General features: G+C 44.4%; 1 protein-coding gene across 1 annotated transcript in view; it reads right to left on the bottom strand.

Moving 5' to 3' along the window:
• Positions 1-1,584: 1,584 nt before the first annotated feature.
• Positions 1,585-12,779, bottom strand: part of FBXO10 (F-box protein 10) — a 94,270-nt gene continuing 83,075 nt past the window's right edge. The window contains exons 8-11 of the mRNA XM_072596768.1: positions 12,079-12,354; positions 9,809-10,119; positions 6,089-6,267; positions 1,585-3,740 (exon numbers count right to left, since the gene is read on the bottom strand). Of these exons, the coding sequence (XP_072452869.1) occupies positions 3,563-3,740; positions 6,089-6,267; positions 9,809-10,119; positions 12,079-12,354 (944 nt within the window). The 3' untranslated portion in view covers positions 1,585-3,562. The remainder of the gene's footprint in view (positions 3,741-6,088; positions 6,268-9,808; positions 10,120-12,078; positions 12,355-12,779) is intronic.

Below are 12,779 nucleotides of genomic sequence, written 5' to 3'. Positions count from 1 at the left end.
GACCCATAAAGGAACCAGCCTGCCCATTTTCCCAGTTTGCTATACTAGATTTTAGGGAGTTTCCCCTTTTGAGTGAGACTAGGGCTCTTGGTTGAGCTATCTTCCAAGGTAAGGATTCATTCACTCTGTGTATTGTCTGGCATATTTTATTCTATGCATCTTTGGTGTCCACCTGTCACTCAATTCTCACCTGTAGTTCTAAGAAGCTGTGGCATTCTCAGTGGCCACATCCCAGTAAAACCACCTTGGCAGATGGGCTAAACCAGGTTGAGGGTAACTGACAGGCTTCAAACCTGTCAGTGATTTTGGGGGGTGTCTACCCCAAGCAGGCGAAGACTTCCCTGAGGAATGGGTGGAGAAGAACAATTTGTTTTAATGACCATGACGACAGTTAAAGCGGGCACTGTGGAACACTTAGAGTTGGTCAGACCTCAAAGACACCCAGGTCATCTCCTGCATCCCAGGCCACTGCCATTTGTCTGGACTTGTCCTGCCACTGAACTTTGATGACTGGAAGAAAGAGTGAGGCTGAGGACTTTGTGCAACTTTGCCTGGCTTAAATCCTGCTCGCGAGTCAAAACGTCACCTTGTGATGTCATGGGCCCTCTTTCAAAAACAAAGGACAAATGACGACAATAATCTAACTTCTGATTTCTTCTTGCTATCAGCTTGGATAAACAGGTTTATTTGCCATTGATGGTCTTGTCAAGACTTTGGAAGGGCTTGGGGTCCTTCCTCCTAGGTAAGGGACAGCAACCAGGATAAGTGGCTAAAAATGGTTTCCCCTTGACTAATAATATTTAGGGGGCTAGATACATACAATCCTAGGGAAAATTCATGAAGGTCTAAACCAACCTGGTGGCAACAGGAAAAATAGGAACCACACGAGATACTGGAGAGATAACATTGACATGGAAGAAAAATCTTAACAGCATTCTTTCCCCTGTGTCAAAAACAGTTAACGTGGCGTTGGGAGTTGGGAACTCACAACCCAATGGCAAAGATGCAGTGATCAGTCTAGCCCGAGGTGCTTTTGTGCCAGCAGCTGGAGCAATGATGAGGCAGACTTGGGATTGGGGAGGTCTGGATAGCTGCAACAAGGACTACAGGCTGAGGCCTAGGGATATCCAAATGGGAGGAAGCCAGCCCACCTGGATGTTGGTACCCTGGGGCAGAGTTCAGTTACCCTGTGATCCAGTTCTATGCTCTGAATCTCCCATCAATCACATCCCAAGTCTCTTGAACTGGCCAAGTGCTTCTCTCTTTTCTTCTTTAAAGGGAGCTTTCACATCCATTTTCATAGCAGGACAGTGCTTAGATTCAGCAGTTTATAAGGTCTAATTAGGTGGTATGGGAGATAGAGCACATAAGAAGACCTCAGTTCAAATTTAGCCTCAGACACTAGCTGTATGGCTCTGGGTAAGCCACTTCAACATGTTTGCCTCAGGGTTGTTGTGAGGATTAAATGAGATTAAAACTACAAAATACTTAGCACAGTGCTTGGTACAGGATAAGCATTATATACACGTTAGCTATTTTTAGTTCTGATGTCTACATGGAGCCAAGGAAAACCCAGTAGAAACCTTTTTGCATTTTTAAAAAATATACCACTTTATTTGTCCACTATGTCTTTTCATTATATTTTTCACATAAAAATGATTTTTCTTTAAAAATAGGAAATGCTGCACATTGTATAACTTAAATTGCATAACACCACGGTCGTCTATCAAAGAAATGAAAATAGACCAAGGGCATGTGAGAAACCAGCACTGTTGTGATCTTTTGACACGGGGCAGACCCGTGCCTGCTCCCACATTTCCAACTCCATCCTCTTCCTCAGGAATCCCCCCTTTCTGCCTCACCCACCCCTATGAGGGGAGCTAGCAGCAGTGGAGCCGCAGTGCAAGCAATGCAGTTCCCCTCAAATATGGGTCCTTGCTTGCCCCAAAAGCCGTAACACCTTTGATGGAAAGGTGCCTATATGTCCCATATGAGAGCCCTGTGATCTTTGTCAAAGAACAGCTCCTCTGTACAGTGGTGGCCTTTATTTGGGAGCCACACATACATACATACATACACACATACATACATATATATGTATGTGTGTTTATGTGTATGTGTATATATATGTATGGGAGACTGACTCCATGACCCCCAGACATAGCACATTTTAGAATAGCCCACTGGGATCAAAAGAGCAAAGCACTGTGAGACTTCTGAATCTCCTTGGATCTGATTGTCTAAGCTGCATTTATATTGAGTTTGTACAAATGGGTGTGTGTGTGTGTGTGTGTGTGTGTGTGTGTGTGTGTGTGTGTGTGTGTGTGTGTGTGTGTGTGTGTGTGTAAGAAAAGTCACCATGGCCAGAAAATTAATTGGCTAGTGGTCAATCTTCCAGTCATAAAGCCTACACATACTTAGCTAAGGCTTGTCCTTGGACAGCAGTCATTGTTTGTTTCTGGGAGCAGAATCAAAGCCTTTATAGCCTGGCAGTACCCATCAGAGCTTGTACTCCAGGAAAGCCTCCAGGAACTCCCACCATGGTGAGGCACTAGCTTAGGATTTGAGTGGGAGACATAGAGAACAAGACTTGATTTGGTATCAGTAATTAGAAGTGGAGCTCAGGGTCTCCCACTCTAGTCAATGTTCAAGTGCCTGCAGAGGTGGTTGCTCCATTAAGCCTCAAAAGCTGGGGTTAAGTCTCGGACCTCTCTTTGTCCCCAGAGCTTGGCAGAACGTCCTGTACTCAGCAGTCAGCCATGACACGTATGTTGGGGACCACGATCTTCCTGAGGATTGGCTGGTGCTAGGCAGACCCAACTCCGGGAGGAGAAACTGAATGTTGTCTGAACCCCGAAGGTGGTATGTCCCTTCAGATGACAGGGAGCACTGAAGGAGCCACTACTGAGAGGCTGATATGCACGTCTCCCCATCAAATAGTTCCCTACAAAATCAGAGGACCTCGTGATTTTAGGGCTGGGTCATCAGAGATCGATTGGTCCAAACCTCCTTCTACAGAGAAGGAAACTTGAGGCCCATTTAACAGTAATTAAATGACTGGAACAGTCACACAGTTAGTAACTGACAGTCAGAATTCAGACCCAAGTCTTTTGACTTGAAATGGTACTTCCTGTTATGACCCCTTAAAAAAAAATACCCTTTCCCCCTCTTCATTAAGCTGCTTGGTTTTGTCCTCCCATCTCTGGGTCTGTCTATAGAGTCTCAGGAACTGGAAACCCACAAACTTCTTTCTCCTCCTCAGAGAAGAATTCAGTCCTGTTTCCTGGGCTCCTTCTTGCTAACCCTCTACCAGCTTCATCAGGTTCTCTTCCCACTTCCCAGAAAGCCCAGAGGTCTTGGACTTGCTGGACACTACTTGCTCCCCACAAGCTTAGGCAGGAGTTCCAATAGGCACCCCCACCCCCCAGGGAATTTCACTTGGGCAGCCCTTCAGCAATCCCCACTGTTCTTGGGGAAAGTGAGTGCTCAGTGAGGCCAAGTGACCAACTGGTTTCTCAGCCTAGACCCGAGCTCAAGGACCCTGGAAGCTGCGCAGGCAGCGTCACAGGACCGTACAGAAGATGCTGCGGCTGTTGGGACATCTGCCCTCCACTCTGGTGGCTGTCCTGCCTGTCACGTTGGCCACCTTTTGACTGTTGTGGGCTGTAGAGATGCTTCTTGTGCTTTCTTCAACGTGAGGCCTTGCAGGGGGATTCTCTAATTTCCAAGGGACATCAGACCTGCAGAGGCCAAAACGCATAGGGTGAGTTCCCAAAGATCTGGGTACAAAAGTCAAAACCCTCATTTTTCCATGAAGAGTGTCAATTCTCTGTATCACGTAGCCACAAACTGTCTCCAGGGGGTTCCGTCTAGTAAGGGGAGTAAGATAAGCATGCAGATAACTGTAACATAAATTATAAGTACACAAGAAAAGCCATCAGATCATGGATGCAGAGCTAGAAGGGATCTTAGAGTGCATCAAGTTTATCTCGATTTTACACATGAGGAAACTGAGGCCTAGAGAGGTTAGGTGACGTCACAAAAGCATAAAGACGAGACAGGGAAGAGATAAAAATAAGGAGCAACCAAAGGGATAGGACTAACTTGCCCCCTTGTATGTCTAGAGTTGGTTGGTGGATCACCCTGCCTCTTAGAAAAATTCACTGATCAGGGATTTCATCAGTGCAGGCGACCTCTGTGATAATGTAGGATGTGGTTTAAAAATACATAAACTTGGGAATAACGTGGGGAAAAGCCTCTCTGAACTCAGCTTAGGCAACAGAGAATCAGTACAGTCTGTCATCAGGCCGATGGTGGGACGTACCAGAGGCAGGATCACCACTGGCATAAGCTTTGAGACCTCAATGGTCACCCTGATCGCACAATGGGTCATTAGAAAAGGACCTTGCTGTTGGGCACTTAGAATAACTGGGATGTCACTGTACCAAATAGCCATCATCTTTAAGCACATGGAATGAAAAGCTTTCAAAATACAGAGATCACAATTAAAATACTTATATCCCTGTTGTTTTGTTTGCTAGTGAAGTTGCATCGAGGATGCTTTCAAGGAGCCTCCCAGGGATGAGTTTCAATCCTAGCTAACACTGCTATTCAGCCACAAAAAACAGTGATTACATCCACTTGTACAATAATCTGTCCAACCCTAACACAAATTGAAGTTTTTCCTTAAAAGAGAATGAAACCATCTCTGAGAGGCAAATGGCTCAGGGGGCTAAAGGCTCAGGCTGCACATGCCACTTGCTGACCACCTGATACAGAGAGGCTACGAAAGGAGCTCTGAGCAGGTTCTGAGGGTTGGTCCATGTACCACAGAGAGCAATTCGGAGGCAGGGGCCTTTGCTGAACCAGTTCAGAAGTCCTAGATGTAAATCCTTGTCGAATATCCTTCTTCTAGAGGCTAAGAAGGAAACCTCCTTTTGTCTGAATGATCTACGAGTTTCTTGTTTCATTCTAAAATCTCACATAAATTACTTAGTAAGGTCCAGCCCCCAGTGTTTATTGTTGAGTCATTCAGTCAAGTTTGACTCCGTGTGACACCATTTGGAGTTTTCTTGGCAAAGATGATGAAGTGGTTTGCCATTTCCTTCTCTGGCTTATTTTACAAATGAGGAAACTGAGGCAGAGTTAAGACTTGCTCAGGATCACACAGCTAATGAAGTGTCTTGAGACTGAATTTGAACTCAGGAAAATGAGTGTTCCTGACTCTGGACCCCCACAACCTAAGCATAGCCACCCCATAGCTGCCCTAGCCCAAAACACTGTAGAACATTAAATATAAAATAATATAAAGACAGTGACTCGGGGAAGGAGGAAAGGAATTTGAAACTCAAAATTTTTACAAACTGAATATTAAAAACAAGTAATAAATGTGTTTTTAAAAAGACAGTGAGTTGTTGCAGAAAGATTTCTATCTGGATCCCATCAAAAAAGATGGTTAGAGGATGAGGACGATGATATCTTAGGAGAGGCAGTATGGTGACAGAAGAGACCTAGGTTCGAATCTCAATTCTGACACAGGTTGGTGGTGACCCTGGGTAAGTCACTTAACTTTTCAGTGTCGCAGGCTCTCTAAGACTCTAACACTAAGTCACAGAGCAGCTACAGATCTGCATTATTAGAGGAAGATAAATCCTCACTGGGTTAGACTCAGACTGCAGAAGTCTGAAGTCCAGTAAAAAAAAATCATAATGCCTTGCATTTATATATCGCTTTCCATACATGATTAACCTTGTTTGATCTATATGACAATTTATGGATCACAACTCTCATCAGGAAGGCAAACAGATTTGTTTATTTACTTTCCTCTTTAAAAAACAACAGCAAAAAAAAGAAAAAACTCAAACAAAGTACGTAACTAACGGCTCCAGTTCCAAGAGTGACCTAAAAACTGTTGTTTTACTGATAGAGTTGTTTTTTTTTAAACACATTCACTCACTTTGAATACTTAGGAAAACAAACCAGCCACTGGCCACACGTGCCTCACTCTCCTCTGAGAGAATTAAAGCTGCTCGTAGACAAGCTATGGACAAGCTTCCGTCTAGGTCAACAGAAAGTGGCAATCACTTACTTCTTGAAAGCCAGAAGCTTGTTGTTTTGAACTAAACAGTCTTCGAGGCTGGACACCTGCTGCAAGATGGTCTTTCTGGTCTTCCCTTGAAAGATCATGTTCTCCTGCACCAGGCCTTTGACATGGTCAAGCATCACAATTCCATAATCACGGAAGGAGTGGATCCTGTTCTTGGTGATCTGAGGAAACAAACAAGAAGGACAGGCAAGAAAGGAAGGCCACTTGGTGAGGACGAGCATCGTGGCCCAAGAGGCACGGTTCAGGGAAGGATGAAGAGGTGGCCATGAAACCTCACACCCAAGCATCCTTGTGGCCATTCCTGAGACTGCTTCTGACGTCTCCCCTAAATTCATTCTGCCCACGCGAGCCAGCTCCCTATGCTCGTCTTCTTTTTTCTTTTTATTTCTTTATTTTTAGTTTTCAACGTTCACTTCTCTAAGATTTGGAGTTCTAAATCTGATCCCCCACCCCCTCCCTAAGACATCATGCCATCAGAAATAGGCGACACATGCACAATCATAGTAAACATATTTCCATCATGTTGGGGAAGAAGAACCAGAGCAAAAGGGAGAAACTACAAGGAAAAATAAAAATAAAAAAGAGGGCAAATACTACGCTTCTATCTGCATCTTTCTCTGGATGTGGATAATATTTTCCATCATGTACCTTTTGGAGTTATCTTAGATCACTGGATTGCTAAGAGCTGAGTCTATCAAACCTGGACATTGCACGCTGTGGCTGTTACTGTGTTCAACGTTCTCCTGGTTCTGCTCTCTTTACTCAGCATCGGTTCCTGTGAGTCTTTCCAGGTTTTTCTGCAATCTGCCTGCTCCCCCATTTCTTGTGTAACAACAGTATTCCACTACAATAATATACTATAACTTCTTCAGCCATTCCCCAATTGATGGGCATCCCCTCAATTTCCAATTCTTTGCCACCACAGGAAGAGCTGCTATAAATATTTGTGTACTTGTGAGTCCTTTCCCCATTTTTATGATCTCTTTGGGATACAGACCTAGTGGTGGTATTGCTGGATCAAAGAGAATGCAGAGTTTTATAGTCCCTTTGGGCATAGTTCCAAATTGTTCTCCAGAATGGTTGGATCAGTTCACAACTCCACCATCAACGCATTAGAGTTCCAGTTTTCCCGCATCTTTTCAAGCATTTATCATTTTCCTGTTTTATCACGTAAGCCAATCTGACAGGTGTGATGTGGTACCTCAGGGTTGTTTTAACTTGCATTTCTCTCATCAGTAGTGATTAAGAGCATTTCTTCATGTGACTATAGATAGCTTTGATTTCTTCATCAAAAAACTGCTTGTTCATATTCCTTAACCACATGTCAATTGAGGAATGACTTGTATTCTTATAAGTTTGACTCAGCTCTCTGTATATTTTAGAAATGAGACATTTTTCAGAGACACTGGCTGTAAAAATTGTTTCTCAGCTTTCTGCTTTCCTTCTTATCTTGGTTGCATTGGCTTTGTTTGTGCAAAACCTTTTACATTAAATTATAATGTAATCAAAATTATCCATTTTGTATTTCATAATGTTCTCTATCTCTTGTTTGGTCATAAATTCTTTCCTTCTCCAAAGATTTGACAGGTAAATTTCCTGCTCTCCTAATTTACTTACAGTTTCACCTTTTGTGTCTAAATTGTGTACCCATTTTTACCTTATCTTGCTATACAGTGCAAGGCATCAGTCTACACCTAGTTTTTGCCATATTGTTTTCCAGGTTTCCCAGCAGTTTTTGTCAAAGAGTAAGTTCTTATCTTATCCCAGAAGCTTTGGGTTTATCAAACAGTATATTACTATAGTCATAAATGTGTCTTGTGTACTTTACCTATTCCACTAAACCACTACTCTGTTTCTTAGCCAGTACCAAGTAGTTTTACTGCTAGGCCATTCTCTTGCATTTCTTTTCATTAATTTCCTTAATATTCTGGACCTTCTGTTCTTCCAGGTGAATTTTATTATTTTTTTCCAACTCAATTTTTGGTGGTCTGATTGGTATAGCACTGAATAAATAAGTGAATATAGGTAGAATTATCAATTTTATTAGCTATATTCTTCTTCCAGCTGAACCTAGGAGGGGAGCTCTTTGGAGAGTCAGCATGGTGTAGTGTAGAGGTGGCAGACTTGGAATCAGGAAGACCTGAATTCAAATCCTGCTTTAAATATATATTAGCTGTATGACATTGGGCAAGTCACTTGACTTCTTTGTCTCTTCACTTGTAAAATGAGAGGGTTGGAACTGAAGGCCTCTGAGGCCTCTTTGTACTCTAAACCTATCATTTTATTATTCTTAGAAATCTTCTTGTTTTTAATATGTCTTAGGTCTTTAAATGTCTAAAAGACTTCTTACTTAAATACTTCAAGGATTCATGGTCTCACAAGGGTGAGTCCTCTTCTGACTGACAGACATCCCAACCCATCTCTGTGCCTGAGATGAGCTGCCATGGCCAAAAAAGTTAATATCTGGGGATCGCCCATGTGGTCAGTTTGGGGCCCCTCTAAACTGAGCTGGTCCTTGGATGGCAGATACACAGTCCTTGGATGGCAGATACGCAGTCCTTGGATGGCAGATACGCAGTCCTTGGATGGCAGATATGTGGTCCTTGGATGGCAGATACATGGTCCTTAGATGGCAGATACACAGTCCTTCCCTGACCACATCAAAAACTTTCCAGCTTGGTAGGACCTGATAGAGACTGACTTGTGCTAGTGAGGCCTTTAAAAGCCCAAGGAGCTCTCTATGGGCACCTCACCATGAGATTTTGGAAAAGGATTTCGGCAGAGGGCCTTAAAGCTTCACACAAAACTTAGCCTGCCTTATTTCTTCTGGGCTTGGATTGGGGTGTGCTCTCACAGCTGGCAGACACTGAGGGAGGGAGAGAAGCTCCAGATGAGGTGCAGAATGCTGGGGAGAGCAATTCTGCTCTTGCCTGCATTCTGGGAAAGGTGGCTGAAAGGGAAGTGGCAGTGGGCACAGGGGAAAAGCGTGTGAATGTCACACTACAGGAGTGAGTGTGCTCCATGGCCATCTCTGTCTGTTGACAGGCCTCCTACCCACTCTGCAGTGGTGAAGCCTTTCAGGTTTCAGATAAATCAAGGAGGAAGAGAGGAGAAAAAAACTGAAGATGGCAGGAGGAAAGGGAGAATCAGGAAAGGCCTTGCAGGAGAGGTGAAGCCTGAGCTGGGCTGTGAGGAGCTCCTTACTGTTACCTGACAGGTAACACCGGCCTAGTGGGAGGCCTGTCTGCAGACAGGGGCAGCCAGGGAGCACGCTCATGCCCAGAGTCCAAACTCTGTGTGCCCTTCACCTGGGCCCAGGGCTGCTCCCCTTTGGCCACTCCATTTCCCAGTATGAACTGGGGCTAAGGCTGTTGACTGAAAGGTTTGGGAGAAGGAGTTTACAGCCTAATGGGAGAAACAAGATGCAAACAATGATGTACAAACAAGACTGTACACAAGCAGGACAAATTGGAGATAATCAAAATCACAGAAGAAAGGCACTAGTATTAGAGAAGACAAAAGAAAAAGCCCAGTCCAGAAAATGAAAACAAGAAAAAGAAAGCTTTGGGAGACTTCTCCCCATCCCGCCTGGAGAGTCTGTGTTTCTAGTGTTACTTCCTGGAACATAAGCACAGCTTCACCTACTCACAGGATTAGCACTCAGGATCAGAGGATGCCCTGGCAAAGGGATGCGACACACACCTTCATGTTTGCTGCCTGCAGTAACTGAAGGCCACAGCCTCGGTTGCCAATGATGTCGTTCTCCTGGACAGTCCCGTCTCCCTTGGAGGAGACACCAGGGCCGCTGTTGTCATAGATTCCGTTTCCACGCAGCTCGACCCTGCACTCTGACTCGATGAGGACCCCGCCAAGGTGGTTGCAGGAGATGCTGTTGTTGGCGATTCGGGTGAGCTGGGTGCTCTGCAACACAGCCAGCCCGCTCTCCTGGTTGGCATGGATAACATTGGCAATAACATTCAGAGCTTCATTGCTCTTGACATAAAGCCCGGCAGCTAGAGGAGAGAAAAATTCAAGGGCATCAGTCAAGGGATCACAAAGGAGTGAGCCTTCTAGACTAGAAGGGTGAAAGTCTGCAAGGTCACTCTGCACAATTCTGAATACAGAACACAAAGTAAGTCTTCCACAAACAGCAAGGAACAAATGCTTTAAATATGAAATAAAGCCAGAATATTGTGAAGTGGCTCGATGGATAGACAGCTGGGCCTGGAGTCAGGGAGACTGGAGTTCAAATCCTTCCTTAGGAACTTACTACCTGTGGGACCCTGGGGAAATCACAACTACTATTTACCTCAGTTTCCTCATCCGTAAAATGGGGATAATAGTTTTACCTGCCTCCCAGGATTGCTGTGAGTCTCCAATGAGATAATATTTGTAAAGTGTTTTGTAAACCTTAAAGTGCTATATAAATGCTAGGCTGTGGCTTTTTCCCCCCAATTTTATACTTATTTTTTTAACATGATTATAAAACTACTCAGTATAAGTGAGGGGGAGGCACAAACAGCTAGAATGCATCAGTTAGGATGATGCCATGTGTGCCAATGGGGATACAGCTCAAGGCTTTCAATGATCATTCCCAAACGAGGCTGGATCAGATCATACAAAAACTGTTTCAAACCAAACACCCGCCCTTTCAATTACTGTAATTATTGCCATCCCGGAACACTGGTTCTCCAGTAGGCTGGAGAGCTGGGAACTTAGTTAATTCTAGAAGATGAACTGAGGCCAATGGAGCAGCCTCATCTGTCCACACGGGGACCCGTTCCTCAAACAGGATGCCAGCAGTTTTCCAAACACTGGAAGTGTGGATTTTTGTGAGTTTTTTTAAGTGTAACTGAGACTCCAATGTCATTTTCTGGGCCTCAGCCTCTTCATCTAGAAAATGAAAGATCTGGCCTGGATGACCTTCAGGGCCGCTCCAGGCTCTAACATCTTTCTCACACATACATCCTCTTCTCTCCTGCTCACATGGCTTTGAGCCCTCACCACCCCTTGTCTAGGGCTACTTGATGACTTTCTCATCGGTCTCCTTGCCTTAACCTGGGGTCCACACATAGATTTTGCGGCAAGGGGAACGCTGGCCTGTAGACTTGAATGGAAAAAAAAATGCATCTTTATTATCACTAGCATATGGCTGAAAATGAACATTTTCTTCAATAATGAGTTATTTAAAAAACAAAACAAAACAAAACATTGGTTGGAGTAGAGGTCCACTGGCTTCCCCAGACTGTCAAAGCAGTCCTTGACACAAGTGAGGTTACTCTGCTCTAGTGTCTCTCCTCTTTAATCCACCCTGCACACAACTGACAGAATCACCTTCCTGAAGCACAGGTCTAGGCATGTCACTACATAGCTCAAAAGCCATCAGAGGCCCCCCAGTATCTTAGGATGAAATGCAGGAATTTTCAGCACTTCACAAATCTGGTTCCTACCTTCTTTTCTACTGTTTTTTCCTGCCACTCCCCATTGTGAATTCTGGGTTCCAAACTCTATTAAGTCTTATTTGGACTTGACCCTCGGCCGTTGGTGTCCACCTATTCCCACAGTCATCTGCCATGCCCAGAGGGCACTTCCTGCTCAGATCTGGTGTTACCTCCTCTGTTTCCTTCCCTGCTCTCCCCTCCCCACCAACACAGTTTTTACTGTGCTTTTTCCCCAATTTGCCTTGTATTCTACTTATTTGTATACATGCTAGGTGGGGTAGTGGATAGAGTACAGGCCTGGAGTCAGGAAGATTCATCTTCCTGAGTTCAGATCTGGCCCCAGACTCTAACTAACCCTGTTGGCCTCAGTTTCCTCATCTATAAAATGAGCCAGAGAAAGAAAAGGTAAACCACTCCGGAGTCTCTGCCAAGAAAACGCCAAGGGATCCCAAGGAGTCAGACAAGTGGTTTGTGAACACCGCTTCCTCCCAGTCCTAGGGTTTTCAGGCCCCATGTGAGGGCTACACTCACCTCCGTTGTGGTTAATACTGTTAGATTCAATGAGAGCCACACTGATTGGCCGCTGGGAGGAGAAGCGGTCGTCTTCACCGTCTAGGTCGTTTTCCCAGTTGGAAGCTTCACCTTCATCGTTGAAATTTTCATTGCTTCCTTGGTTAATGAGGTAATCGTTAGCATCATCCTTCTGACAAAACACAGCTACGCCATAGATGCTGTTATGGGCAATCTGGTTGCTTGTGATGTGTGGGAGGCTAGAGGACATGATCCACATGCCACAACCTTTATTACCTAGAACAGACAAAATTTAAAAAATTTGGGCACGAAAATGAATGAGTCGCTGTACCACATCTTAGTCCTCCGAAGGATCTAGAGGTTATAGACAAAAGTGAGGAAGAAGACAGATGAGGTTCATTCCATAGGGCTCAGGGCAGGGGTCCCTTACCTTTTTTTGTATCATGGCCCCTCTGACAGTATAGCAGGGGACCCTATTCTGTACCCCTTCTCAGAACAGTGTTTTTAAATACATAAGAACACATAGGATTACAAAGGAAACCAATTATACTGAAACAGTTATCAAAATATTAAAAAATGTAAGTCGACAGATTTCCTGAAATCTATCCACAGACACCTGGGAGGTCCCTAGACACAGTGGTGTGCTAGAGCCAGCTCATACCAGGTTGAGAAAGCTGATAGTTTAATTTTCTGTGTACATT

This window comes from Notamacropus eugenii, chromosome 3, assembly GCF_028372415.1.
Source record: "Notamacropus eugenii isolate mMacEug1 chromosome 3, mMacEug1.pri_v2, whole genome shotgun sequence".
NCBI classification, from domain to species: Eukaryota; Metazoa; Chordata; class Mammalia; order Diprotodontia; family Macropodidae; genus Notamacropus; species Notamacropus eugenii.
The sequence above is the reverse complement of the archived record's forward strand: the minus strand, read 5'-3'. Positions and strand labels throughout refer to the sequence as shown.